The 27,468-nt window shown below is 36.5% G+C and overlaps 2 protein-coding genes across 2 annotated transcripts in view; one reads left to right on the top strand and one right to left on the bottom strand.

Annotated features, from left to right (window-relative positions):
- LOC113513833 (tryptophan 2,3-dioxygenase) overlaps positions 1–24,432 on the bottom strand; it is a 37,215-nt gene extending 12,783 nt beyond the window's left edge. The window contains exons 1-5 of the mRNA XM_052893785.1: positions 24,125–24,432; positions 9,226–9,398; positions 5,741–5,874; positions 1,536–1,658; positions 974–1,065 (exon numbers count right to left, since the gene is read on the bottom strand). Of these exons, the coding sequence (XP_052749745.1) occupies positions 974–1,065; positions 1,536–1,658; positions 5,741–5,874; positions 9,226–9,398; positions 24,125–24,141 (539 nt within the window). The 5' untranslated portion in view covers positions 24,142–24,432. The remainder of the gene's footprint in view (positions 1–973; positions 1,066–1,535; positions 1,659–5,740; positions 5,875–9,225; positions 9,399–24,124) is intronic.
- On the top strand, positions 17,243–19,452 carry LOC128200404 (uncharacterized). The gene has a single exon (XM_052893784.1). The coding sequence runs from the start codon at positions 17,401–17,403 to the stop codon at positions 19,204–19,206; it is 1,806 nt and encodes a 601-aa protein (XP_052749744.1). The 5' UTR covers positions 17,243–17,400; the 3' UTR covers positions 19,207–19,452.
- Positions 24,433–27,468: the final 3,036 nt, after the last annotated feature.

The raw sequence follows: 27,468 nt of genomic DNA on the forward strand, positions 1-27,468 counted from the left end.
TAACTTTATAAATTTAAAAATAACCACTATTCTACATGAAAAATATTTAAAATGTATATAGATTTGTGTTCGTCACTATTAAAAGAATGTACTCATATAAACAAAATTTACAAGAATTAGTTATTTCCTCACAGTTTCTGCACAAATATAAAACGTAAAATTTTCATTGAATTATCAACATTAACTTTCAACCAACACTATCACGTGATACTTATACTATTATTTATCTATTTTTAATAAATTTAGTTCTAAATGTTTTCTTTATGAATATTAAAAAAATATTTTTCCTAGAGACAATGTGTAATGTACCGCGCCACCTAGCGGAAGTCCTAACCAAGGTTACCAAGGAGGGACGCGTGGAGGTCGACCTGATAGGGTATATTGCTAGCAAAGGGGCTGTTAAATCCCTTTAACTAAAAGTCCCTATGAAAATAGTCGATTCACTTTTCAGGAGACTCTTTTTTTTATACAACTTGGAATGGCAAACAAGCTGACGGCCCATCCGATGGAAAGTGGTAACCATCGCCTATAGACATGAGCCGTACCATGGACATAACAAAGTATACTGTTTCGCCTATGATACCCCCCATGCGTTGCCATTCCTGAGGACTCAGATGTTATTCCTCTGTACCCTGTAAATTCACGCCATATCCCACCCTTCAAACCGAAACACAGCCATGCAAACACAACTGCTTTACGGTTGAAACACGAATGGGACAGAGGTACCCAAGCAATCAACTTTTGTATAAAGTTTCCTAAAGGGGGTAACTTTCTCTTAGAAAGTTACCCCCGGTGCAAAAGTAACCCCGTTTTACGGTATCACAGTACTGTTCATGTTTATAAGCGACTGTTACCTTCTGTCAGGTGGGCCGTCAGTTTGGCATTCCGCGTTATATAAAAAAAGCCTTCCTTATTTTTTATTATCTGTGTATACAATAGCCAGTTCCTATTCTCGTTGTCTATGATCACTTACTTTTGTAACGCTTCCATAGCCTGAGGGTCGTCTCCGAACACGGTCTGGTAGTTCTGATTGTATTTCACACGTAGCGCTTGTTTGAGACCTAACTGTAAAAAATAAAAAAAAGTCCACAATGTTATTTTTACATGTCTTGTTTTGAAGCCACTAGATAACAATTATTGTTGTTCCATGACGAGATTTAAATTATATTTATAATTAAAAAAAAAAAAACAATTAATATAGGAACTAACATACCTTGTTGATAAACTCTATGGATTATAAAAGGAATATTTAACATATATTACTTAGTAATAATTGATTTTGATTCATAAAATAAAGAAAAATCACTGTATTTAATCGTGGCACAACCAGTTATATTGTTTAAAAAACCAAACTTATAAACCTATTTTGATAAAATTTATATCTATATATCCTTCCATATAAAAAAATAATTTTTCAAATCAGTTCATGACGGAGTTATGTGGTAATAAACATTAAAAAAAAAATACCATCGAAATGAAAAACTTCTTCTCTTTTTGAAATCTGTATAAAAAAAAATATTGATGTAATAAAATACCTTGTTTTCAAGCAGACGAAACTGTAAACTTTGGAAGCCCGAAGCTGGTCGCAGGTAGTTTCTGAAGTCCATAAAATCGAGTGGAGTCATTGTTTCTAAAATCATCACCTGGTCCACTAGTAACTGCAATTGATATAACATTGTTTATTTGACAAAGAGGGAACTTTGATTTTCATTGAAACACTTGCTGTACTCTGCCTGCGTGAGTTAGTACATAAAGTATCCTATGTGCTAAGTTAGGATATAACCAAATTTCATTCAAATCTGTTTGGTAATTTTTGTGTGAAAGAATAACAATCTATTCATCCATCCATCGTGATGATTTTTTTTTATTTTTTTAATACAACTTAGAATGGCAAACAAGCTGACGGCCCACCTGATGGAAAGTGGTAACCGTCGCCTATAGACATGAGCAGTACCATGGACATAACAGAGTATACTGTTTCGCCCATGATACCCCCCATGCGTTGCCATTCCTGAGGACTCAGGTGTTATTCCTCTGTAACCTGTAAATTCACGCCATATCTCACCCTTCAAACCGAAACCGAATTTTCGCATTTATAATATTCTGTGATATTTCTGTTTATTACGTATTCATTATTTGTCTCTATAACTTAACTAACTATATCACTTTAACTTTCATCATCATCATCATTATTTCAGCCGTTAACTGTTCACTGTTGAATATGAGTACTCCCCATAAGGAATGTTTTGTAATTGTAGGAATGGTTTGGCAACAACATTTAGGTTTTTCGTGATGTTTTAAGACGGACGCTGCTGCCCATTTCTCTACCCTTAAGTTCCTTCAGTCGCTTGTTACGATACGAGAAAGAAGGGGTCACCTACTGTATGCCGGGATTTTTTTTTGATGTGTGAAAATGGTATGGTAACCGCGGCTGCGCTAACGGGATACGCTGGCGGAGCACCAGTGAAGGGTGACAGATGAGAATGAAAACAGGCCAGTTAGCACATCATGATGAATTCATCAGGAATTAACCATGATAGTTTGCAGGGGGAACCGCGAGGAGGTCGACCTGGTTGGGTATATTGCTAGCAATAGGATTCTCAGTCTATATTACTAACAATCTCTTTCCCCCCTCTATGCCGGGATCACACGAACAACTTTCCACTATTAGATCTGTCAATTTTTCTGACAATTTTAATAAAAAAAAAAGTATTTAACTTAAAGTGGGTCAAGGTAATAAAAGTAATAAAATTTGCGAATGTTTTTATTAAAGTAATTTAGGTGTACCTATCGGTTTACCATGTTCCGGACTGTATATTGACCTTCCTACTACGATTTAATATTATCGCTTGCACTTATTCAACATTATCGAATCGTAACTAATAAAAATATCACAAATCTTTACGTATGGTAATAAACAACAATAACAATTAACAGTCTTATCATCAATGTATATATAATGTGGACGCATAACTCGAGATAACTTTATGTATTCGAGTTATGTATATTACACAATGTATTTCATCTCACAAATATTGTGTGGTAATTATGATATATTTAATACTAGATCTATCCCGTGGCTCTGCTCGATTGAATCATTACATAAAGTATCCTTATCCTATGTGCTAAGTTAGGAGTTTTTAGTTTTTTTTTTTTGTTTATAGTTAGATAGATAGATACTCTTTATTGTTTCCTCCAATAGATTACAATAGTAAACTTATTATAAATATAAATAATTACAAGAAATAATCACAATGAGAAAACAATGGGCGACCTTGTCGCTTAGAGCGATCTCTTCCAGGCAACCTTTGGATGGAGAGGAGTAATTACAAACAATCTGGTGGGAGGCACGATGAAAATTTTTGTTAGTTCTAAATACGGGAGATGTGATACATATAATAATATAAATACATATACAAATACATATACATACATACACACATACATATACATACATGCATATATATTATTTTATTTAGTTTTTTTGCGTATATATCTATATTTGTTGTTTTATGTGTGCTGTAAATAATGCATATAAATTATATATCTATTTATCTACCTATACTAAGCAAATTTCATTCAAATTCGCTCAGTAGTTTTTATGTGAAATAGTAACAAAATCCATGGCAACATAACAAATAAGAACAAAGTGTAACAACAATGGTTTTTTTTAATGGGTGATATTGGAATAGTTCCACTTGCGCTAATTGTATACTCTGGCAGGTCTCCAGTGGGGGATGATAGGTGAGAATGAAAGCAGGTCAGTTAGTCATCGTGATGAATTTCACTAGAATTAACCACGATGGTTTCCAGAGGGGACCGTGTGAAGGTCGACTTGACAGGGTGTTTTTTTTTTTTTGATGGGTGAAAATGGTATGGTAACCCCGCCTGCGTTCACGGGATACGCTGGCGGAACACCAGTGAAGGGTGATAGATGAGAATGAAAACAGGCCAGTTAGCCCATCATGATGAATTCAACAGAAATTAACCATGATAGTTTCCAGGGGGAACCGCGAGGAGGTCGACCTGGTTGGGTATATTGCTAGCAATAGGATTCTCAGTCTTCATTACTAACAATCCCTTTCCCCCTGACAGGGTATATTGTTAGCAATGGGTTAATTAGATCCCAATACTAATAATACCTTTCTCGCAACATTAATGGTTGGATGGATGGCCATCAATGGATTAATGCATCCATCGTTACGAACATTCGCATTTATTATATTAGTAGAATTTATCGTGATGAAGTCATTAAATCACGTGTCATCAAAGTGACCAAAGTTTATCAGAGGTAGGCTTTGTATAAAATTCATCTGTATATAGCTATCTCCGTCTTATCTGTGTTTCCGCAGTGAAGCGGCAGTGTTTCAGTTTGAAGGGCAGTGAAATTATAGGGTACATAATATTTTAGTCCTTAGGAATGGCTGTATGTAAGTATACTAGAGGGAGACTTTGTACAAAAGTCGATTGCTTGGGTACCTCTGTCCCATTCGTGTTTCTACCGTGAAGCAGTTGTGTTTGCATGACTGTGTTTCGGTTTGAAGGGTGGGATATGACGTGAATTTACTGGGTACGGAGGAATAACACCTGAATCCTCAGGAATGGCAACACATGAGGGGTATCATGAGCGAAACAGTATACTCTGTTATGTCCATGGTACTGCTCATGTCTATAGGCGACGGTTACTTTCCATCAGGTGGGCCGTCAGCTTGTTTGCCATTCTAAGTTGTATAAAAAAAATACTAGCAATCTCCCGAAGGTTATAATATTTTTGAAACGGATAATGTAGCAAAGCTAAGCAAAGCAGCACTGTGCGGTCTAGGCATAGAATAGGCCATCTCTTTCTTTCCCACAGGTGTTGAAAGAGACGACTAAGAGATGGCAAGGGATGGGCAGCAGCGTCTCTCTTAAAAATCTTCAAAGCCTAACTACGGTTGTCAATCCACATGTCAAGCTAGGCAACTATCGGCAAAACTTCCCAACGGGGAAGCTTATGTTCAACAGTGAACAGTTAAAAGCTGATATGATGATGATGATGATGATAATAATGAATGTATCATAAACGATCTTCTCAGATTTATGCTGTAGGTTCACACAGCTCTATTTTTCAGACTACTACCCTAGGAGTCACCACAAAGCTATGTGTAGTGAATAGGTTCTTTGGGGTTACAAATTGATACATTGAAAAACTTTATTTGTATAGGTAAGGTTACAATTTAAAAACAATCTTTGTGAGAGACTGGTGTCGGTACTAGGAAACACAAAAGTATATGCGGTTGTTACATCTATTCTGTTCATGTCAATGAACAAGTACTGCTTTAAAGTTCGGTGCCGTTGGATCCCGCCATACTCGTAGAATGAGCCACGCATTCATTTCCCCTTTTTTTTTTCGATGGGTGAAAATGGTATGGTAACCCCGCCTGCGCTAACGGGATACGCTGGCGGAGCACCAGTGAAGGTTGATAGATGAGAATGAAAACAGGCCAGTTAGCCCATCATGATGAATTCATCAGGAATTAACCATGATAGTTTCCAGGGGGAACCGCGAGGAGGTCGACCTGGTTGGGTAAATTGCTAGCAATGGGATTCTGTCTCCATTACTAACAATCCCTTTCCCCCTTCCTTTCCCGTTATGGGGGAGGCCTATGTTCAGCAGTGGCCAGTTAATGACTGATATTATGACGATGATTACTATCATCAGAATACATTATATTTATTAATAGATAAAAAGGATATTTACCTTAAGAATAAGTACGACTCTGTTGAGCCTCTTTACGATTTCCATAGTGTGACCCTCGTCCAGGCCGTCCACGTCGAGCAGCGACCTCACGGAGTCTATCTCAAACAAAATCTGTTTGAACCACAGTTCGTATGCTGTAAAAAATAATAATAGATATTCTTTATTGTTTCCTTTAACTCCTTAAACTCTGTTAGTTTTTTTTTTAAATGCATATATATAGAGACATAATAAGTACAATAGGGAAAGATAGATAGATAAAGTTTTGTTTGAAAAATCAGCTCAGGGTACGATAGGACTGATATACCTGAAGAAGGTAAAAACCCTTAAAATAATAATAAAAGAAAAAAATGTGAATATTATATATTTTAATTTACTATTAAATAATAATAATTAATTTTCCATAAATCCTTACTAATATATATATATATATATATATATATATATATATATATATATATATATATATTTTTTTTTATGGGTGAGAATAGAATGATAACCCCACCCGTGCTATCGGTATACACCGGCGGGGCACCAGTGCAGGATGATAGATGAGGATGGAGCAGGCAGGTCAGTTAGCCCATTGTGACGAATTCAACAAGAATTGTTCACGAAGGTTTCCAGGGGGAACCACGTGGAGGTTGACTTAATAGGACATATTGCTAGCAATGGGGCTGTCAAACTCCATTGCTAACAATCCTCCCCCCCCCCCCCTTACTAATATTATAAATGTGAAAGTGAGTCCGTTTATTTGCGTGATGGATATGAATGTAGGTTACTTTTTATCACGCTCAGTAAACATATCCCTTTCACGCGGACGAAGTCGCGGGTAATAATAGTTTTTTTTTGTTTTTGAATGGATGGTAATGAAATGGTAATCTCGCCTGCTCTATCGATATACGCTGGCGGGGCACCAGTGACGGGTCATAGGTGAGAATGAAAGCAAGTCAGTTAGCCCATGGTGACGATTACACCTGGAATTCAGCACGATGGTCTCCAGGAGGGACCACGTGGAGGTCGACCTGACAGGGTGCATTGCTAGCAATGGGATTGGTAGTTCGTATTACTAATAATCCCTTCGCCCCAAGCTGATAAGTTACATATAAAGTGTTTGTTTTAAGTATAGGTACGTGTTAAATTGTTATATCTTTCGATAAGTTTACTGTCGTCCTCGCTAGGTCATATAATGACCTGTACATTATCTTGCGGACTGTTCTATTGGAAACTAGCGTGAAATCTATGATTGCTTATGTAATTATCCAACTTTAAAAAGAGGAGATTCTGAATCCAACTATATTTATGTAGATATACTTTATATACCATATTATACCATGTCAGCCGTTAACTGTCCACTGCTGAACATAAGTCTCCCCCATAAGGATGTTTGCCAGTAGTCGCCGCGCTTGGGCCCGCCAAGGTTGGCAACCATTAGGCTTTGATGATGTGTTAAGAGGGACGCTGCTGCCCATTCCTCGCCCTCCCTTAGTCGCCTCTTACGACATTCACAGATAAGGAAGGGGTGGCCTATTCTATGAATATTATAGTGATACATGTGAAGAATTATAATTATTTTATTAATTCAGGTAATTACTATGTTTATTTGTTTAATGTATATAGCAAGACTGGCTTGTACCCGTGACTTCGACCGCGTGATCTGGATATGTTTACTAACTGAGATAAAAGGTAACCTATCTCCTGCATCCCATATGCCAAATTTCATAGTGATTAGTTAAGTCATTTAGACGCTAAGAGGTAACAAATAAACAAACTCACTTTCACACTTATAATATTATAGTAAGTATTATGAATAGATTAAAAGCTTAAATTTCAATTTCAATTTATTTATTCACTAAAATATTGCATTGTGTTGAATATTTTTTACAAGTAACAAGAAGATATTATAAAATATAACAAAACAAAAAATATGAATCAACAAAATAGCCAATAATAATTGTCAAAAATAACATTACAATTAATTTACAAATGTCATTAGTAAGCCATAAAATATTAAAAGAGTGTTAAAATTCATCAATTGAGTAGATGCACCTTTCCAACAAAAGAGTATAAAGTTTTATTATATAGATAGAGTGTCTCCATACAAATGCTTCGAGAAAAGAGGGTCAACTTTTTCATACAATTTTGCATGATAAATAGTTATGAGTATACTTACTTTTATAACTTCTATATTTATTTTGACTTATTATTTCTGCACCTTTTTAATACGTTAAAACTCATTATATGTATATATATTAAATAATTAAATATAAATACATCAAGGTACATTGTGTGCGTAAATATATATAGCATTAATGAAAAAAAAACAACACCAAAAAATACACCCGTTTTTGAGGCTCGATGCTCTATCTATATAATCTAAGGTCAAAAGTAAGTGATTATCTGTAACCAATGAATAGCTCTCTAATTCTGTGGTTTCTATCTGCGGTCTGCGTTTCGTGAGATCATAATAGAAAGTAAACATGGGTAATATGGATACCGATCCGATATCTATATATTAGGTTCCTTATAGAAAAAAGGTCATCACCCAATATCGGTCAAATATCTATTTTTAAATATATAAATAGTTATTGTTATCCAATATTATTTTTTGGATAATAGACTTTTATATATTCATTATTGGACTAGTATGTATGTATATATATATATATATATATATATATATATATATATTGCTATATATTATTCACTCTTAATAGAAAGTGATTGACATTGAAACTTTGCAGCGTAATTATAACTGACAAGCCCAGACCACAGCGAGTGTACGTTCGAGATCAGAATACCTACTTAGAGTCCCTTGGGTGGAAGAAATTGTTAGTAGTAAAATTTCCTGTTTTTATGGGTATATTGCTAGCAATGGGGCATTTAAGTTTACATTAGCAATTCTCTTTACTATGGCAGATGGATTGTTAGTAAAAATGGTATTAATATCTATTGCCAGAAATATAACCTGTCAGGTTGACCTCCACGCAGTTCCCCCTGGAAACTATAGTGCTTAATGTTTGTTGGATTTGTCACGACGGGCTAACTGATCTGGGGATCTATCCATAAAATGAAAATCCCAGTTTTTGGACTCGATTTCGTATTTTTGTTCGTACCGAAATCGGCCCGGTAAATGGAGCTTAACATTTCATTTGTCATAAATACTACCGCAATAGTCTAAAGGAACGATATTTTAACATTTTAATATTTTAGTATTATGTAATTTAAACATTAGTAAATATTTCATGGTAGGTCCTTTGCTTTCATTCTCACCTATCATTAGTCACTGGTGTTCCGGTAGCGTACCTATATCGATAGCGCAAGTGGAGCTACCATTCCATTTTCACCCATTAAAAAGTCCTCTCGTCTTCCCCGAGGGGAGTGGAGAGAAGAATTATTTATATGTAAGAGATTAATCCAGAATGCTAGCAATACACTCTGTTAGGTTGGCTTGGCCTCTCCTGAAAACTATTGTGGTAAATACTACTCACCTTGATGTGTGACTATGAATAGATGCTCATCATGCACAGGTCTGGAGGATTCAGCACTGAGCATCCTCTGCGCGTTAAGGAGCTTGTCCAGCATGAGGTATTCCCCATACAGCATGCCGGCTTCGTTGCCAAGATGGCTGCCATCTTGTCCCATAGACTCCGCCGAAGCATAGCTAAAGAGAAATTTATTTATTTATTACATAAACTGGACGGAGCTTGACAGTCTCCTAATACGCTCACCCAGGAAATCATCAGTACAATAACATATATAAAAAAGAAATAATACACGTAAATAAAATCATATAAAAAGATTTAATTTAATTATAAATTACATTAGAGCTTAAATCTCTGAACACAGACACTGTGTGCTCATTGGATGAAACTCCAGCAAGTTGGAGGCAAATATATCCAACTGCGGGTACCGGCTCAAAACCTCATTTAGCAGTTTCAATGCAAGAGATAGAGAAGCTTTCTTAGCCCTGCTCTGTTCTTCTTAACGGAACATCAAATAAGTGCTGTCTACGTGCTCGCATGTAGTTACTAGTTGCTCCTACTGACATTGATATGTATTTATAACAGCTTTGAAGTAGACGAGGTTGCCACTTTTAAATTAAATTTTTATGAGACTTCTAAAAAAGGCGAATCGAGGTTACTTGGTATTCCTCTATATATATACTATATATATATATATATATATATATATATATATATATATATATATATATATATATATATACTCCTCGCAAAAATTAAGGGAACATAAAATTTTTTGAAATTTTTGGGTGATTTTCAACAGGCTGTATTTCAGTGAAAAATAATCGTACAGGAAATTTAAAAAAAGGGTTTTGAAGCTTGAAAACTCCAGTTTTCAGATTTTTTGGTGAAAAAATTTTTTGAGCTCCGGTTTCCATGCAATTCTTAAACAAAGCTGAAAATAATTTTTTTCTAAATTTTCTAGGTTTCGTTTTTTACTCTATGGGCATGGAAAAATTTTTTCGAGCTACTCCATTGTATAGGTCTCTTAGCGTGTTTATTCAGCTTCAAAAATCGCTTTGGATGGCTAAATTACGACCATTTGTCTCCGAGATATCGAACTTTGAATGCAAAAGCATCCTTTTCCATTCAACTGCTAATATCTCTGGAACTACTGGTCGCACAGCAAGCGGGCGCCAAATTTCTTTATCTGAATAAAATTTCCAATTAAGCACAGTCAAGAGTTAGTGAAGAAAAAATTTTTTTCCACCTCTAACATTGAATTGAAAAAAGTGGAAAAAAGTGACTTTTTCTCTTTTTTGGTTACTTGGCTGTATCTTCGCTAATATGGGCGGGAAAGCTAAGGTTTGAGGAAAATTTTACAGTCTATTGTTCCTTAAAGAACCCCTAAATCCCTGGAGCGATCAGTTCAACGGTTTTTCCCGGACCAATTGATTGAAATTTTGGAAAAAATAAGGGAACAAGGTTTTTGTCCCTTAAACTCACCCTAATCCATTCAAAAATCAATAATTTCATTTGTTTTTCACATTTTACTCAATTTTTTGTTTTTTAAAAATTCATTATCAAAAAAAAAATCGAAAAAAATCAAGAAAATTTTTAAGAAAAATTTTTTTTTGAAAAGTCGAAAAAAGTTTACAAAAAATTTTTTTTTCGTTTTTAAGGAAATCAAAGTTTTTGACAAAAACTTTGATTGATGATCGATTTACCGCCGGCATTAGCGTTACCCAAAGCATACCACGGGGAGGTTGCACGGTCGGATTTACGCTTCTTTTGTGCTTACGCACGTGTTTATGATATGGGATTCTTCAGAAAAAATGAGACCCTGTGGTTCGTCAGTTCCGCAGTATTTCGTGACTCCAAACTCATTTTCTGAAGAGTGTGTGTGTTAGTGTTGTGTAAGTAATTTTTAGAAGAAATGAGACCCCGTGGTTCGTCAGCTCCGCAGTATTTAATGACTCCAAACTCATTTTCTAAAGTGTGTGTGTGTGTGTTTCTCCACGTGGTATGCTTTGGGTAACGCTAATGCCGGCGGTAAATCGATCATCAATCAAAGTTTTTGTCAAAAACTTTGATTTCCTTAAAAACGAAAAAAAAATTTTTTGTAAACTTTTTTCGACTTTTCAAAAAAAAATTTTTCTTAAAAATTTTCTTGATTTTTTTCGATTTTTTTTTGATAATGAATTTTTAAAAAACAAAAAATTGAGTAAAATGTGAAAAACAAATGAAATTATTGATTTTTGAATGGATTAGGGTGAGTTTAAGGGACAAAAACCTTGTTCCCCTATTTTTCCAAAATTTCAATCAATTGGTCCGGGAAAACCGTTGAACCGATCGCTCCAGGGATTTAGGGGGTTCTTTAAGGAACAATAGACTGTAAAATTTTCCTCAAACCTTAGCTTTCCCGCCCATATTAGCGAAGATACAGCCAAGTAACCAAAAAAGGAGAAAAAGTCACTTTTTTCCACTTTTTTCAATTCAATGTTAGAGGTGGAAAAAAATTTTTTCTTCACTAACTCTTGACTGTGTTTAATTGGAAATTTTATGCAGATAAAGAAACTTGGCGCCCGCTTGCTGTGCGACCAGTAGTTCCAGAGATATTAGCAGTTGAATGGAAAAGGATGCTTTTGCATTCAAAGTTCGATATCTCGGAGACAAATGGTCGTAATTGAGCCATCCAAAGCTATTTTTGAAGCTGAATAAACACGCTAAGAGACCTATACAATGGAGTAGCTCGAAAAAATTTTTCCATGCCCATAGAGTGAAAAACGAAACCTAGAAAATTTAGAAAAAAAATATTTTCAGCTTTGTTTAAGAATTGCATGGAAACCGGAGCTCAAAAAATTTTTTCACCAAAAAATCTGAAAACTGGAGTTTTCAAGCTTCAAAACCCTTTTTTTAAATTTCCTGTACGATTATTTTTCACTGAAATACAGCCTGTTGAAAATCACCCAAAAATTTCAAAATTTTTTATGTTCCCTTAATTTTTGCGAGGAGTGTATATGCAGTATATATATATATATATAATATTTTAGTAGTGAATTTAAATTACATGTTTATGTTTTTTGTATGTATCTATTTTGTTTTCTTATTCGTTATTTCTGAACTGATTTTATCAAAATCAGTATCAATAGTCAACTTATTCTAAGTTCTAACAAACAAGCTGATGGCCCACCTGATGGAAAGTGATAACCGTTGCCTATAGACATGACCAATGACCATGGTCATAACAGAGTACACTGTTCCGCCCATGATACCCTATGCGTTGCCATTCCTGAGAACTCAGGTGTTATTTCTCTATACCCTGTAAATTCACTATTATATCCCACCCTTCAAACCGAAACACAGCCATGCAAACACAACTGCTTCACGATAAAAACACATGTACCATATATACACTTGTATCCATTTTACATCATTAACCCCTTTACGTCATAAAACGTCATCGGATCATAAATATTAATGTCATCGATGATAAAGGTACATAAATAAAATGAATATTTATAACATAAATAGGTCTTAAATTACACTCAAGTATTGATCTATTAATATTAACAAGTTCAACAGAACCAATGAACTGGTAATTGCTCTCTGCAAAAAAAACCTGCTTAGCAACAAAGCGTGCTATTTCAAAGGTTCAATGTTGAATTATTTATACTTTTAAATTATGTTAAAAAGAAATAAGCTTTCAATTTGAGTGCGCCTTTATTTCTTGTGTGTATACTATGGATTGGAAAGAGAGATACTTATTTGGGTATATTTAAGATAATTTACACAATTGAGAGTTTTGTCTCGATCTTAAAGTGGGCGCTGGAAGATATTTTTTTTAATAAATGATAATGCAATGGTAACCCCGCCTGTGCTAACGGTATACGTTGGCGGGGCACCAGTGAGGGATGATAGGTGAGAATGAAAAGGCAGGTCAGTTAGCCCATCGTGACGAATTCAACCATAAATTTGTCATGATGGTTTTCAGGGGGAACCGCGTGGAGGTCGACCTGATAGGATATATTGATAGCAATGGGGACTAACCTCCCAATTGGTAACAATCCCGTTCCCCCCACTGGAAGATATTGGGATTAGCTTACTTACTCCTCATCTTAAATACGTCTATAGGTTCTAGATTTGTCAGGTTTTTTGTATAAACTTCATTATTTAATTTTGAACCGAATTTAATAATTATTTTTACAACCATGGACTTACGATTGATTTGATCTAGTATAATTTTTTTCACGATTGAAGGCCGGCCCGATTTCTGCACAATACAAATATTTGTACTGCATTCAGAAGTATAACTGTTTTTTTTTTATTTATATACTATAAATGTGGAAAACAAGTGTACAGCCCGTCTGATGGTAAACAGTTACTGTAGCCTATTTTTTTTTCATTTAAGAGTTTCCTCTTGTCGGTGCAACTAATTCATGCATCTTCTTCCAGCCAGCTCTATCCCAGGCTATATCCTTGATCTCCCTATACGACATGACACCTAGTGTTTCTTTTATCTGTCCCATGTAGTTATTCTTCTAGCCTATAGACGCCTGTAATACGAGTCGATTTCGAAGAACCCTATATTGCAGTTTCTAAAACCTCAGCAAGGAGCTCATTACACAGCCTGAGCGGCCGCGGGAGAAAACTCCTCTGAAAACACAATTTATGCGGCCATTTAGACCTGATAAGGTCTATTAGGGGGGAAGGGATTGTTAGTAATGAGAATAAGCAACCCCATTGCTAGCAATAAACCCTATCAGGTCAACCTCCTCGCGGTTCTCCCTGGAAACCATCGTGATTAATTCTGTCACGATGGGCTAACAAACCTGATTTATCCTCACCTATCATTCCAATAAGAAAGCTATATTGAAATATTGAAGACAATATATAAAAATTGTAAGGCTATATGTTGCGGCCTCTTTGACCGGTTTTATCGCTGGCCGCTAAGACATTCGACAATTAAAACTGACAGCTTGGGACAAAACAAAAGGACTTAGACAAAAGACCGATGAGAAGACGGACATAGTTTTGATGACTAATTTTGCCTTTTAATTTTTAATACATTTTGACGACAAATTCGGACCCTTTGACCTAAAAGGCGGTCCATCGACCTTTCAAGTGGTCCTTCGAACAAACTACAACCAACCTATGGCGCAGACACGAAGACAAGCGAAGATGACGACAATTCCGACGACGCTGCATGCTACTGCTGACCAGGGTGAACACGACCGACAGTCCGCCCGCGGTAGCCGCCAGCCCTCACCCACGCCATCCGCCCGTTCGCACTCTAGTACGTCCACAACGACTATAGTAAGAAGACAACGACTCCTACAACTACAATTGCAAGCCGCGGAAGAGCGTGCGTTAATACAAACCAGACTCATCGAAGAAAAACTTGCATTATCAGCACAAGCGCTTGAAGATGAAGACAACCTCCTCGTGCTCAATAGGACACAGTCACGAGAGTCCCTACGTCTGCCTACAACCTCAGGTATGGTGTATCAAAATAATATTAGTATGCCTCACGCTATGTCGACGGCTATCAATGCTTATACACAGACACAGCCTGAAATTATGCCTGTACCACCACACATTCCTACACGCAGACTAGAGAATGACAACACGAACATGTCTAAACTCCTAGCCAGGCAAACAAGCGCAAAGGAGCTGCCCTTGTATAGCGGTGAGCCTGATGAGTGGCCGTTGTTCTATAGGCAGTATATATCGACAACACAGCTGTGTGGTTATAGTGACGATGAAAACATCGCACGACTAGCACGCTGCCTGAAGGGCCGTGCGCGTGACGCTGTATCTGCGCTGTTGGTGAGTGCTACAAACCTGAAACTAATAATAGACACATTGAAGTTACGATTTGGTAGACCTGAATTAATCATAGAAGTCATGTTGAATAAAATAAGGCTCATGCGTGAAGTCCGTCATGACGACGTCAATCATTTAATAGAATATGCGACTGCAATTCAAAATGTTGTAGCTACGATGAAAATGACAGAAGAGGTTGGACATCTGACTAATCCCACTTTAATTCGAGAAATAATAAGTAAACTGCCGTCACTATTGAAATATCAATGGAGTATGTATATATCGAATAAAAATGTAAATATTGTTACTTTATGTCATGTATCTGAGTGGCTCATGACCGTAGCTAACGCCGCCACTTATATTGCTCCGCTGCCTATAAGGACTGTAAATAATACTGTTGCGAAGCCGCCGACCAAGCCTGACCATAGACCATGGAGACCGGTGGTAGCTACAGTTTCATCATCATCACCTACATGTGTGCTCTGCAACAGTAATCATCGACTAAGTGATTGTGATGATTTCAAACGGATGACGATAGACGACCGCTGGAAGTTGGTAACTGACAAAAAGTTATGTTTCTCTTGTCTATCTGTACGACACCAACTAAAAGCCTGTAAGAGAAAAATTAAATGCTCTGTTCCTGAATGTGTCCGTGCTCATCACACCTTGCTTCATGCTGCCCCACGCAACGATACTGATGATAGAGTAATATCAGTTAACCATGCCAAAATGACAGTGAGCAACGACAGTCAAAGCTCGCATGTACTACTGAAGGTCGTGCCAGTAGTTGTATCAGGTACAAAAGGTGACGTCACTACCTTCGCTCTCTTTGATGAAGGCGCATCTGTGAGCCTGGTTGATGCTGCTCTGCTCGAGAAGGCAGGCATTACTGGTCCGACGACAAATCTACACATGCGTGGTGTGTCCGGAATGTCAACCACAGAGACGGACTCAAAAATAGTGTCATTTAATATTCGCGGTTTGAATGAAAAAAATGTGTATAGTGTAAATAGTGTTCGTTCTATAAATAATTTGAATATTGTAGTAGATAGTATTTCATATAAAAATATTGTAAATAAATTTCCTTATGTGACTGACTATGTGACAGACTATGACATACGACCTAGAAAGATTGAATTATTAATTGGACAAGATAATATTGACTTAATTATTACTAGACAAATAATACAAGGACATAAGAACGGACCTATAATATCTAAGACGGACTTGGGTTATTTTGTACATGGGAACATAGGACTTCGTAGTATAGCGAATGACAGAACTATATTACATCTATGCTCTTGTGACGAATTACACGACCTCGTTAAGAGATCTTTTTCCACAGAGTCTTTCGGCGTGAAGCAGACAGGTGACTTTCCTCGTTCTCGAGAGGATCAGCTGGCGCTGAAGATTATGGAACAGACCACGAAACTCTTGCCTCAAGGACGATGGGAGACCGGCCTACTCTGGAGGTCTGATGACGTTCAGCTCCCGAATAGCTACCCACAGGCGAAGAGTAGACTTATAGGTATCCAGAGAAAATTTCGTAGGTATCCTGAGCTTGCTGTCAAGTATGAGGAGAAGATCCAGGAGAATGTTGATAAAGGATACATCTCAAAATTAACTCCTGAAGAGGCCTCGATCCAGACCAATAAGACATGGTATCTTCCTCACTTTGCCGTTTTTAATCCTAATAAGCCTAATAAGTTGCGAATTGTACTTGACTGTGCAGCTAAGTCTGACGGTAAGTCACTCAATGACTTCTTATTGAGTGGACCTGATTTTTTAACATCTTTGCCTGCTGTATTATTAGGGTTTCGTCTAGGCAAATATTGTGTAATTGGTGACATCCAAGAGATGTTTCATAGAGTACTTATTAGGGAAGATGACCGATATGCCCAAAGACTTCTCTGGAATAATGACGTTTATGTCATGAATGTCATGACTTTTGGAGCTGTCTGTTCACCATCATCAGCTCAATATGTAAAAAATTTGAATGCTCGTAGATATGAGGCGACTCACCCAGAAGCTGTCAAAGCTATTATAGACCACCATTACGTCGACGACTACATCCACTCTTTTGACGATGAGGATGACTTGGTACGCGTAGTGGATGATGTAATACGTATACATGCTGCAGGTGGCTTCAATATAAGGAATTTTGTCTCTAATTCTCATACACTATTGGAACACTTACCTTCAGAAAAGCTAGCCCCGTGTAGCCTGAAGATCCTCTCTGACTCCAAGGATGATCAGGTAGATCAGGTAGACCAGGATTCCGATGAGTTTATCTTTCTATTGAAGCTTCCTAAGGTGAGCGAGGACATTAAGTCAGGGGTGAAGAAACCAACCAAGCGTGACATATTAAGATTGACGATGTCCATTTTTGATCCTTTGGGTTTCCTCTTATATGTGACAGTGAAGGGGCGAATTCTCCTGCAAAATATCTGGAAATCCAAAATCAGCTGGGACGATGAAATCGAATCGACTAGTTTCAAGGAATGGCAGTTATGGTTGTTGGAATTACAAAAGGTCAGCGACTTTAGACTTCCTCGTTGGCTTTTTACTGACATGTGTGACAAACAAGCTGACTTAGAACTTCACATTTTTTGCGATGCAAGCAGTAAGGCTTATGCGAGCGTTGCATATCTACGCGTCAAGATGTCAGATGGTAGTTGGCATGTAGCTTTCGTCTTGGCACGTGCTCACGTCGCACCACTCAAAGTAATGAGCATACCTCGCCTCGAGTTACAGGCTGCCTTGCTGGGTGCTAGACTAGCTCACACTTTGAAGCAACACTTTGATGCAAGCATAACACTTTGGTCTGACTCTAAGACTGTTCTGAGCTGGCTTCGTTCTGACAGCGGTCGTTTTAAGCCTTTCGTTGCCCATCGTGTCAGCGAGATCTCCGAGTTAACCGACGTTAATCACTGGAGGTGGGTACCGTCAGGCCTAAATGCAGCAGACGATGCAACTAGAGAGACAGTTACCGAGGATAATACGAGATGGTTATATGGACCACAGTTTCTCCGGGGGTCCAAGGAATTCTGGCCGTCTGAAGAAACTAAATTTGTTATTGATCCTGACGACGTTGAGGTGAAAACCATCTTAGTTTTAACTGAAATGCCCGTTAATCTGCCTGACGTCAGCCGATTCTCAAAGTTTTGGAGGCTAATAAGAAGTACCGCGTGGTTCTACCGCGCTGTATGTAACTGGATTCACAAAGATAACAGAAAACGAGGTGAATTGACAGCGGACGAAGTTAAAGAACAACACGTGTGGACAAGTGGACAAAGAGAGCTCCCTACGCCAATCCCAATGTTAGTCAAAGTAGGTCGTCATCGAGAGAAGAGATATGGAGCTCTTTTCACCTGTCTTACGGTTCGAGCTATCCATATTGAGGTGACACATGATTTATCGACAAGCAGCGCTATCATGGCCATCCGACGTTTCATTGCTCGTCGTGGTTGCCCAAGACAAATATGGAGTGACAATGCCACCACTTTTAAAGGAGCCGACCGTGAGCTGAAATTGTCCTTGGCGCCCTTGGACAAAGGCGAACTAACTAGATTCGGAAGTACAAGGGGTATTGACTGGCACTTTATCGCCCCTAACGCCCCTCATATGGGAGGTTGTTGGGAGCGAATGGTGCGCTCTGTTAAGACTGCTCTCCGTGTCACTCTAAAAGAAACAGCGCCGAGTGATCAAGTTCTGTCAACACTCCTAGCGGAGACAGAACATTTTGTAAATAGTAGACCACTAACGTATGTACCTATTGACAAGGACGACGACTTACCTTTAACTCCGAATGACTTTTTGATGACGAAGACAAATGACATGGACCATCCTTTGAGTACCTTTGACGACGGTGACATACTGCGACGATCCTGGCGTCACTCCCAGCGGCTAGCCGACCTTACCTGGAAACGTTGGGTAAAAGAGTACCTACCAACTTTGACAAGACGAGACAAATGGTTTCGACAAGAAACACGACCATTAATGACTGATGACGTTGTAATTGTAACTGACGATCAACTCCCACGAAACCAGTGGCCCAAAGGACGAGTGACGGCAGTGTATCCTGGGAAGGACGGCAAGGTTCGAGTAGCTGACGTGCTGACTTCGACCGGACTCTATAAGCGACCAGTGACAAAACTGGCCAGACTAGACGTCCGCGCTTAGGCCACGCCTGAAGTATTGGCTTCCAATACTGGAGGTGGGGATGTTGCGGCCTCTTTGACCGGTTTTATCGCTGGCCGCTAAGACATTCGACAATTAAAACTGACAGCTTGGGACAAAACAAAAGGACTTAGACAAAAGACCGATGAGAAGACGGACATAGTTTTGATGACTAATTTTGCCTTTTAATTTTTAATACATTTTGACGACAAATTCGGACCCTTTGACCTAAAAGGCGGTCCATCGACCTTTCACTATAGTAAAATTGGAACGTGAAGGAAAACCATTTGACATAAAAAGAGGAGTACGACAGGGAGATCCCATTTCACCCAAACTCTTTATCGCGTTACTAGAATATGTATTTAAGCAATTGCATTGGGAGAACATGGGGATTAATATCAATGGTGAATATTTAAATCATTTGCGTTTTGCTGATGATATTGTGCTGATTTCTGAAAACTATAAAGATGTCGAATACATGCTCAACACTTTAAATAAAGAGAGTCAGAGATGTGGCTTGAAGATGAACTCTTCGAAGACTTTTGCTATGACCAATAGTAAAAAAGTACCTCTTATTGTGGAGACACGAAGTATTGATTATGTGGAAGAGTACATATATCTAGGGATAAACATATCCTTTACAGCTCCGACCAACACAGAAATACAACGCAGAATTAAAAAAGCTTGGTGTAGGTACTGGTCTTTGGGGGAAATTTTTAAATCAACGTTACCTGTTACATTGAAAAAGAAGGCAATGGACACAATAATTCTCCCAACATTGATGTATGGATGTCAGAGTTGGGCATTGACCAAAGATTCCTTAAATAAAGTTCAAGTGTTCCAAAGAGCAGCAGAAAGAAGCATGATAGGATTAAATCTTAAAGATAGAAAGAGAAATAAGGATATAAGGAAAATTACACAGGTTATCGATGCTGCTGAGCTGGTCTGTAGACTAAAATGGAGGTGGGCAGGACACTTAGCAAGGATAACAGATGGTCGATGGAGCGAAAAAATGTTGTATTGGTATCCACGAAATAAAACAAGACCACGCGGAAGACCTAAGACGCGATGGAGTGATGACATTGTGGATGTGGCAGGCCCTAGGCCCAGGCAGACTCGCAAAGGACAGAAACATGTGGAAAAGGTTGGAAGAGGCCTATATCCTTAAATGGATACCCAAGTAAAGGAAAGGATGTAATAATAATATAAAAAAAAAGGAATGAATAATTTATGTAATCAATGAATAATTTCTTTTTTATAAGTTTATTAAGAAAATAATTATTATCGAATGAAATTGCATGTAATATTTTTTTTTTCTTTTCTTTATAATGGGAAATAAAAGGCTTTTTTATTTTTATTTATTTTATTTATCATTCCAACATATTTCTACCTTTTAGTTAGATTTATCTTCAAAATCAATTTACTATTTTGTTTTCCTTTTATTTTACGTATATTCAACAATTCGTTTCACCACGGTTACTTTGAAAATATTGCTCTTACTGGTATTATGATCGCGTTATTATATTTACACAAGTGTGTTCAAATATCGTAATTGTTGGTATTTTTTATACTCTATTGGTAAATAAAATAAGTATAATTATTCTTTTTAAAAGAAGTACGTTGAACCACGAAGGAAAAGTTTGCAATTTAATAATTTATGTGACCGAACTGTATAATTTTTATATAGGTTTATGTATAGTAAAAAAAACTCAAAAAAAAAAAAAAAACCACTTTATTTGTTATGTAATTTTTATAAATTATTTTTCTGTGTAACTTAGAATAGCAAACAAGCTGACGGCCCATTTGAAGGAAAGTAGAAATATCGTCGTCTATACAAAACAGTACCGTGTACTTCACAGTGTATACTGTGATGCCTAGTTCCAGTGACGTCCCTCATGTATTGCTGTTACTGAGGAGTAAGGTGGTATGCCTTCGTACCGTGGAATTTCACTGCCAGGTATACTTACTTATATCATAGAGAAATTATGTACAAAGTTGTTTGAACAGTCCTCTGTCGTCAGTAATTCAGACATGAAGCAACATGTTTACGTTAAGTGTAGGGGGCTGGTTAAAGGCACTAGGCTATTTATAGGCTGCATGGAATTATTAAGAAAGGTTCTTGAGTGGCGACCATGTATGGGTAAACGCAGTGTAGGACGACCCCCCACTAGATGTAGTGACGACCTGAAATGCGTTGCAAGGAGTCAGCGGGCGCAGGTGGTTCAGGACCGTTCTTTATGGCAGTCTATGGGGGAGGCTTGTGTCCACCAGTGGACGGATAATGGCTGAAATGATGATGATTATGATCGAATTATTAACATGCAATATTTCAGATTAGAGGGTAGTTGTTCGCCCGCTCGTTCTTGTAATGAAGCAGACATATTTGAAATATGGTTATGCTATCAAAATGAAAATGCTGAGATGGTCAGGGCACTTGGTCAGTTTTTTTTTTATACAACTTAGATACATATACTTCATACCTGTCTATGAGGTAACAATAAATTATTGTTTACTTCTCTTATCTTCAGGTAGGGTTAAAACTTTCTCCCATGTCATATATTCTATATTTCTCTGCTTTACAGAGACTTTTTTTTTATTTCAAACATCCGCATGAATTATAGTAATAATTCTTTATTTGGAATTAAAATATTGATTACAATATTATATGAAAAACGTTGATGTCCGCAGAAGTATAAAACTGTGTCACAAATATCAAAGCCCTCCTCCTCATTACTGGATTTCAAAACAAACCAATTAAAACATATAGTAGTTACATCAACGAAGATATTTTTTTTTATATCTAGCAACCAACTAACTGCAATACTAAATACTACAATACTAATAAACTACAATAATAAATAAAAAAAAAAAATAGCAGCCATGTACGCTGCCATCTTTAATTTTTTTTTATTGATATGAGTAAGTTTAATTAATTATAAAATTATAATACAATAAATTCATCTTTATTTATTCTGTCATCTTACTCTTCTAGACAACAGATAATGATTTACAAGTGAATATTGAACTGAGGGAGACTTTGTACAAAAGTCGATTGCTTGGGTACCTCTGTCCCATTCGTGTTTCTACCGTGAAGCAGTTGTGTTTTCATGGCTGTGTTTCGGTTTGAAGGATGGGATATGGCGTGAATTTACAGGGTACAGAAGAATAACACCTGAGTCCTCAGGAATGGCAACGCGTAGGGGGTATCATGGGCGAAACAGTATACTCTGTTATTTCCATGGTACTGCTCATGTCTATAGGCGACGGTTACCACTTTCTATCAGGTGGCCGTCAGCTTGTTTGCCTTTCTAAGTTTTATAAAAAAAAAAAAACTTATTTGATAGTCTACCTAAATGGCCGAAATAGTTTTGAATCAGAACAGTGTCAGTATAATTTGTCATTAGTTCGTCTTACTGAAACTAATGTAGGGTAGTTAGATATTTTTTTATAACAATGCAGATTTTTTTTATAATATGGAAGCTAAAATAGACTATTATAAGTATCTATATAAAAAAGAGAACTATTCTTAAGATTCTGAGGTACTTTATTTGTATGTTTCAAGACTTGAGCATAGATAATAATGTTACTCTACCTTCTAAAAGAAATATGATAGGGACTTGAAATATATACATAGTAGGTCAGGTTCAGTGCAGCTATAATTGGAGAAAAAAAAAAATGGTTATAAGAAAGTAAAATTTTAAAATATTAATTACTTAGTTTAAAAAAAAAAGTTTGTACCTATCGGAGAGTCACGATTCTCCGGAACCGCATGTATGTATATACGCATATATGTAAGACATGAGAAAGTAAACGGAGCGAGAAATATGAGTAGATAAACATGTGAGATTATTGTAAACTATTAGAATTATTGATTATTTCTGCTTACCTCATTAGAGACTTGGATATACGAGGTTTGTCCGGTAAGTACGTATAAAAGTTTTTTAAAAATTTTATTTTACAATTATTCAGGTAAATCAATTTTATCCCCTTCAAAGTACTCCCCCTGTGACATAATGCACTTGTGCCAACGCCGTTTCCACTGTGAGAAGGCTCCTTGAAAGTCCTCTGGTTGTAGGTTTCTCAGCTGCCCCGTCGTAGCTTTTTTTATCTCATTTATGTCCCCCAAATGCCGCCCCCGAAGTACCAATTTGGTTTTTGGGAACAAGAAGATATATAGGGGGGGTGTTCGGTCACCGTAATGGAATTTTTACTCAAAAACTCACGGACAACAAGAGAGGTGTGGGCAGGGGCATTGTCGTGGTGAAGAATCCAACGCCCCTCTCGCGCCAATTCTGGACGAACTCGTGCCACACGAGCTTTGAGGCGTCTGAGCACATCGACGTAGAATTTTAAGGGACGAATTCTTGATGGACAATCCCCCGAACATCGAAAAAAACAATCAACATTGTCTCGGCCCTCTCTGAATCTTTTTAGCCACTTGTGGACGGTTGGTTCCTTCACAGCATCATCCCCATAAACTGTTCTGAGATCGGCAAAAATTTCACGGCCATTCTTGCCGAGTTTCGAGAGAAACTTGATTACGACGCGCTGCTCTTCAACGGAAGCGGGCTCCATGCCGACGGGGTTTCGTTAAGAGGTAACTTCACAGATGGCGTGACAAGCCAGTTCGCACCGCACGGCGGTCAGACCAGAACTGAAGCATTGTTAGGGACATAAGGAAGGGGTCCTGCGCTTTTTCTCGCATTCCAGAACACTTTTATACGAACTTTATATGCATAAATATTGAAAGTACCTATCACGTTACGGAAGGTATTAGTAAATAAAAATAATAATATTTTTCTATAGTTAGGTATGCCCAAGTGGCGTGTATAATTTCTAAGTAAAATCATATACGTACAAAATTGTTATTAATATTAAAATAATAATAGTAAAAAATATAATATTATACAGTTAAACTGACCTCATAGGACACGCCATTTTCCTTTTCTTTTTTTCTTGTAAAAAAAAAAAATAAGCACTTCTTAATTTAAATTCGAAATTTGAACGGTCGCGTGCTATTGCGCGCACATTCGCGGCGCGCGGTCACTTGGTGTACTGAACTAAATGACGTCTAGCTTTAGCTGTTCACTGTATCCACTTGGTATGGATTTCGTCACTCGCCCCATGATAACATGTAACTTAAAACTTCTATACGATATTGATTGATTTGCACTTTAAAAATATTAGTGCCGTGCCAGTAGAACGACGACGGGGGAAGTAGTGCGAAAAATTATGCTTTCAAGACAAAAAAACGCATCTAGTTCATTGATATTGTAACAAATACGTGATAAATATTGTTTAGAATAATTGTAAGCGGGTCATTAGGTCGCAATAATATAGAGATGAACTAGGGGTGATATAATAATGGTTTGTTTGGTTGATAACGAGTATTTTTTTTTACAGTTTTGATAACTTCTAATTTTACGTATTCTTTCTGAGTGACGTTGAACGTGTAAATCAGGTGTATATTTTACGTAAAAAAACAAGTGACGATCTTCTTTCTATCGGCTTCAGAAAGAAAGAGACTCTCAATTTGATTGTATTTTTTATGTTTGTTATCTCATAGCTCCGTCAACTATAAACCGATTTAGGAAATCCTTTTTTATCTGAAAGGATATACTTACAGATTAGTACCACAGACATTTTATCAAAATCGATTCAGTAATTTAGTTTTAATAATCAAAATAACTGGTTTTGACATCAATCGAAGTCGGTTTTTTGTGGGACACAGTCTTTAATTATAACGGATACCAAAGGAATAGTTACGCCACCTGTGCTACTGGTGTAAGTTGGTGGGTTACCAGTGAGAGATGATAGATGAAGTTGAAACCAGGTCAGTTAGCTTATTATGACGGATTCATCAATAATTAACCACGAGGAATCGCCTGGTGGTCGGTACTGTTACGGCATGTTGCTAGCAATGGGACTGTTAGATCAAGTTACTAAAAATCCATTTCCTCCTAGTCAGGTTGGTTAGGCTATCATAACAAATTTATTGAGAATGAAATATGATGACAGAGGTAGTGATAGCAGTGGGAAATCTGTCACCAATTCTATTGGCTATAATATACTATAATATGAATACTGTCTTCCCTCATAATAAAAAATTTCGCGGATTCGATCCTGCATAAGAAGGAATCCCGCCTATTTATTTATTAGATACCTACCTCTCAGCTTAGTTTTGGCTACATGTTACTATTTATTGGATATTGGTAGAAATTTTGTCCTGGATCACAGTTTAATTGGATAATAAAAATTAATGACTAGAAAAAAGAACCATTACGAAGATTTAATTAAAATAAAGCAGTTTTCAAATGATGCATGCATGACCACCTTTTAATTTGTATTTATATAGATTAAACCAGTACTTCAAATTGGGTTAAAAGCTGTATGCATGAAATACAAAGACTTTAATGACGTTTGACAGATTGGCATGGTATGGCAATCAGAATTTTTAGGTACATATGTGTTTATCTACTAAACTAAAGCCCGTTACCTCCCGAATTTGAATAACTAGTTCTAACCATTAAACTTCCACAATTAAATTCAAGTTCAATGTAATGAACCGGCTGTATTGGCTCAGCGGGATGACGCAACAATTATAATTTGGCGAATGAGAAACCGCGCGAAAAGGCGACCACAGCTATATTTAATTTGTGGCGTGTATATTTAAATAGTAGGTTTTAAAAATATGAAAAATGCAGATAAAAATAAATATGGCAGTATATATTTATTTTTAAATATATAGGTATTTATAAATTTCATGCAAGAATTAGATACCTATTTGCAGACATTATGAAATTAAATGCTTCTAACAGGTGGAATGGGGTATGGGTATAATTATTTTATATTACCGACAAGTCATATCATATACCTACGGAATCCTTTTTTTATGTCTAGTAAATCTTCACTAAGACCTTTGCAACTGCCGGAAATAGGGCAGAAAGAATGTGTGGGATTTTTATCCACTAAAAATCTCACGACATATCTCGAGACATATTGTCGGAACTCTGGGTTTCCTTTCAAGCACGACCGCAGATCCGACGACCTAGGAAACCTTAGGTACCCTAATGTACCCTAGTGTACGAGTTCCATATTACAGCAAAATATGTGTACACTGTTGTGAGAGAATGTAAACAAACTAATAACTGAGCACACCATAAAACTGTCTGCTGATGTCCAGTATTAAGTAATACAAATATAAAATCGATTAATACATTGAAAATTTAAAAGGATAAAACATAAGAATGTTTTATCCTAGATAAATAACTACACACTACATATTGCGTTTTATTTATATATATTTAACAATTTTTATATATTTAATACATACAATACATTTAAAATTAGGTTATGATGTAATTCATGCTAAAGTTTCAATACTTATATAAAATTAATATCTACTATTTGGAAACTTTTTGGTTGATATAGTCATAAATATTTTTTTTTGTGTACCTGTCTAGGTTTGTCTAGTGCATAATTGCGTTAAATTAATAATTATTGTTCATATATCATTTTGGTATAATGACCATTCCTTCTTAATTTGTTTATTTACATATTAAATTATAGTCATATTTTGTAACTCAGCAAATCAAGTTATATTTAATTGTGTCTATAAAGTGAAATGTAATAATACTTAATACTTTTGGAAATGTTTTCAACTTCGAAATTAATAAGGTAAATATTTATATCTACCCGATTTTTGCTACCTACTTTGTATGCATGTTTTTCTATCACACACGCCATAAATAAATCACTTCTAGATGGAATATCAAGACAAAATGTATTAGATTTTAAGTTATACCTCCAGAAACACAATAATGAAAATCGCATTAAATTTATTTATTTATTAATTAAATGTGTAATAAATTAAGTACAAAAGGCGATCTTATCGCTAAATTATTATTATAAAGAACTCAGTGCAGTAACTCTGATGCTTATGTTACTACTTATCCTGTTTGTTCTTTATTGCCTACTTTGATTTGCTAATTACTTTTTTTAAATTTCCTGATATTAAGTATGTATTACGGCGGCACTGCAAAATTAAAATTATCTTTCATTCTACTAATACTGCAAATTAGCTGATATAATATTATAAACTTATCCGTGTACCAAGTTTAAATCAAATCGGTGATTAAGTACCATACATACATTTTTATTAACGTTTACGTTCTTATAAATGTTAAAGTAACAAGTAAGTAGTAGTAAGTAAACTTACCTAGGTTACCTTAACTTAAGTTATAACTTATGGAATACTTTATTATA

This window comes from Galleria mellonella, unplaced genomic scaffold (genome assembly GCF_026898425.1).
Source record: "Galleria mellonella isolate WM207_F2 unplaced genomic scaffold, CSIRO_AGI_GalMel_v1 utg184, whole genome shotgun sequence".
NCBI lineage: Eukaryota > Metazoa > Arthropoda > Insecta > Lepidoptera > Pyralidae > Galleria > Galleria mellonella.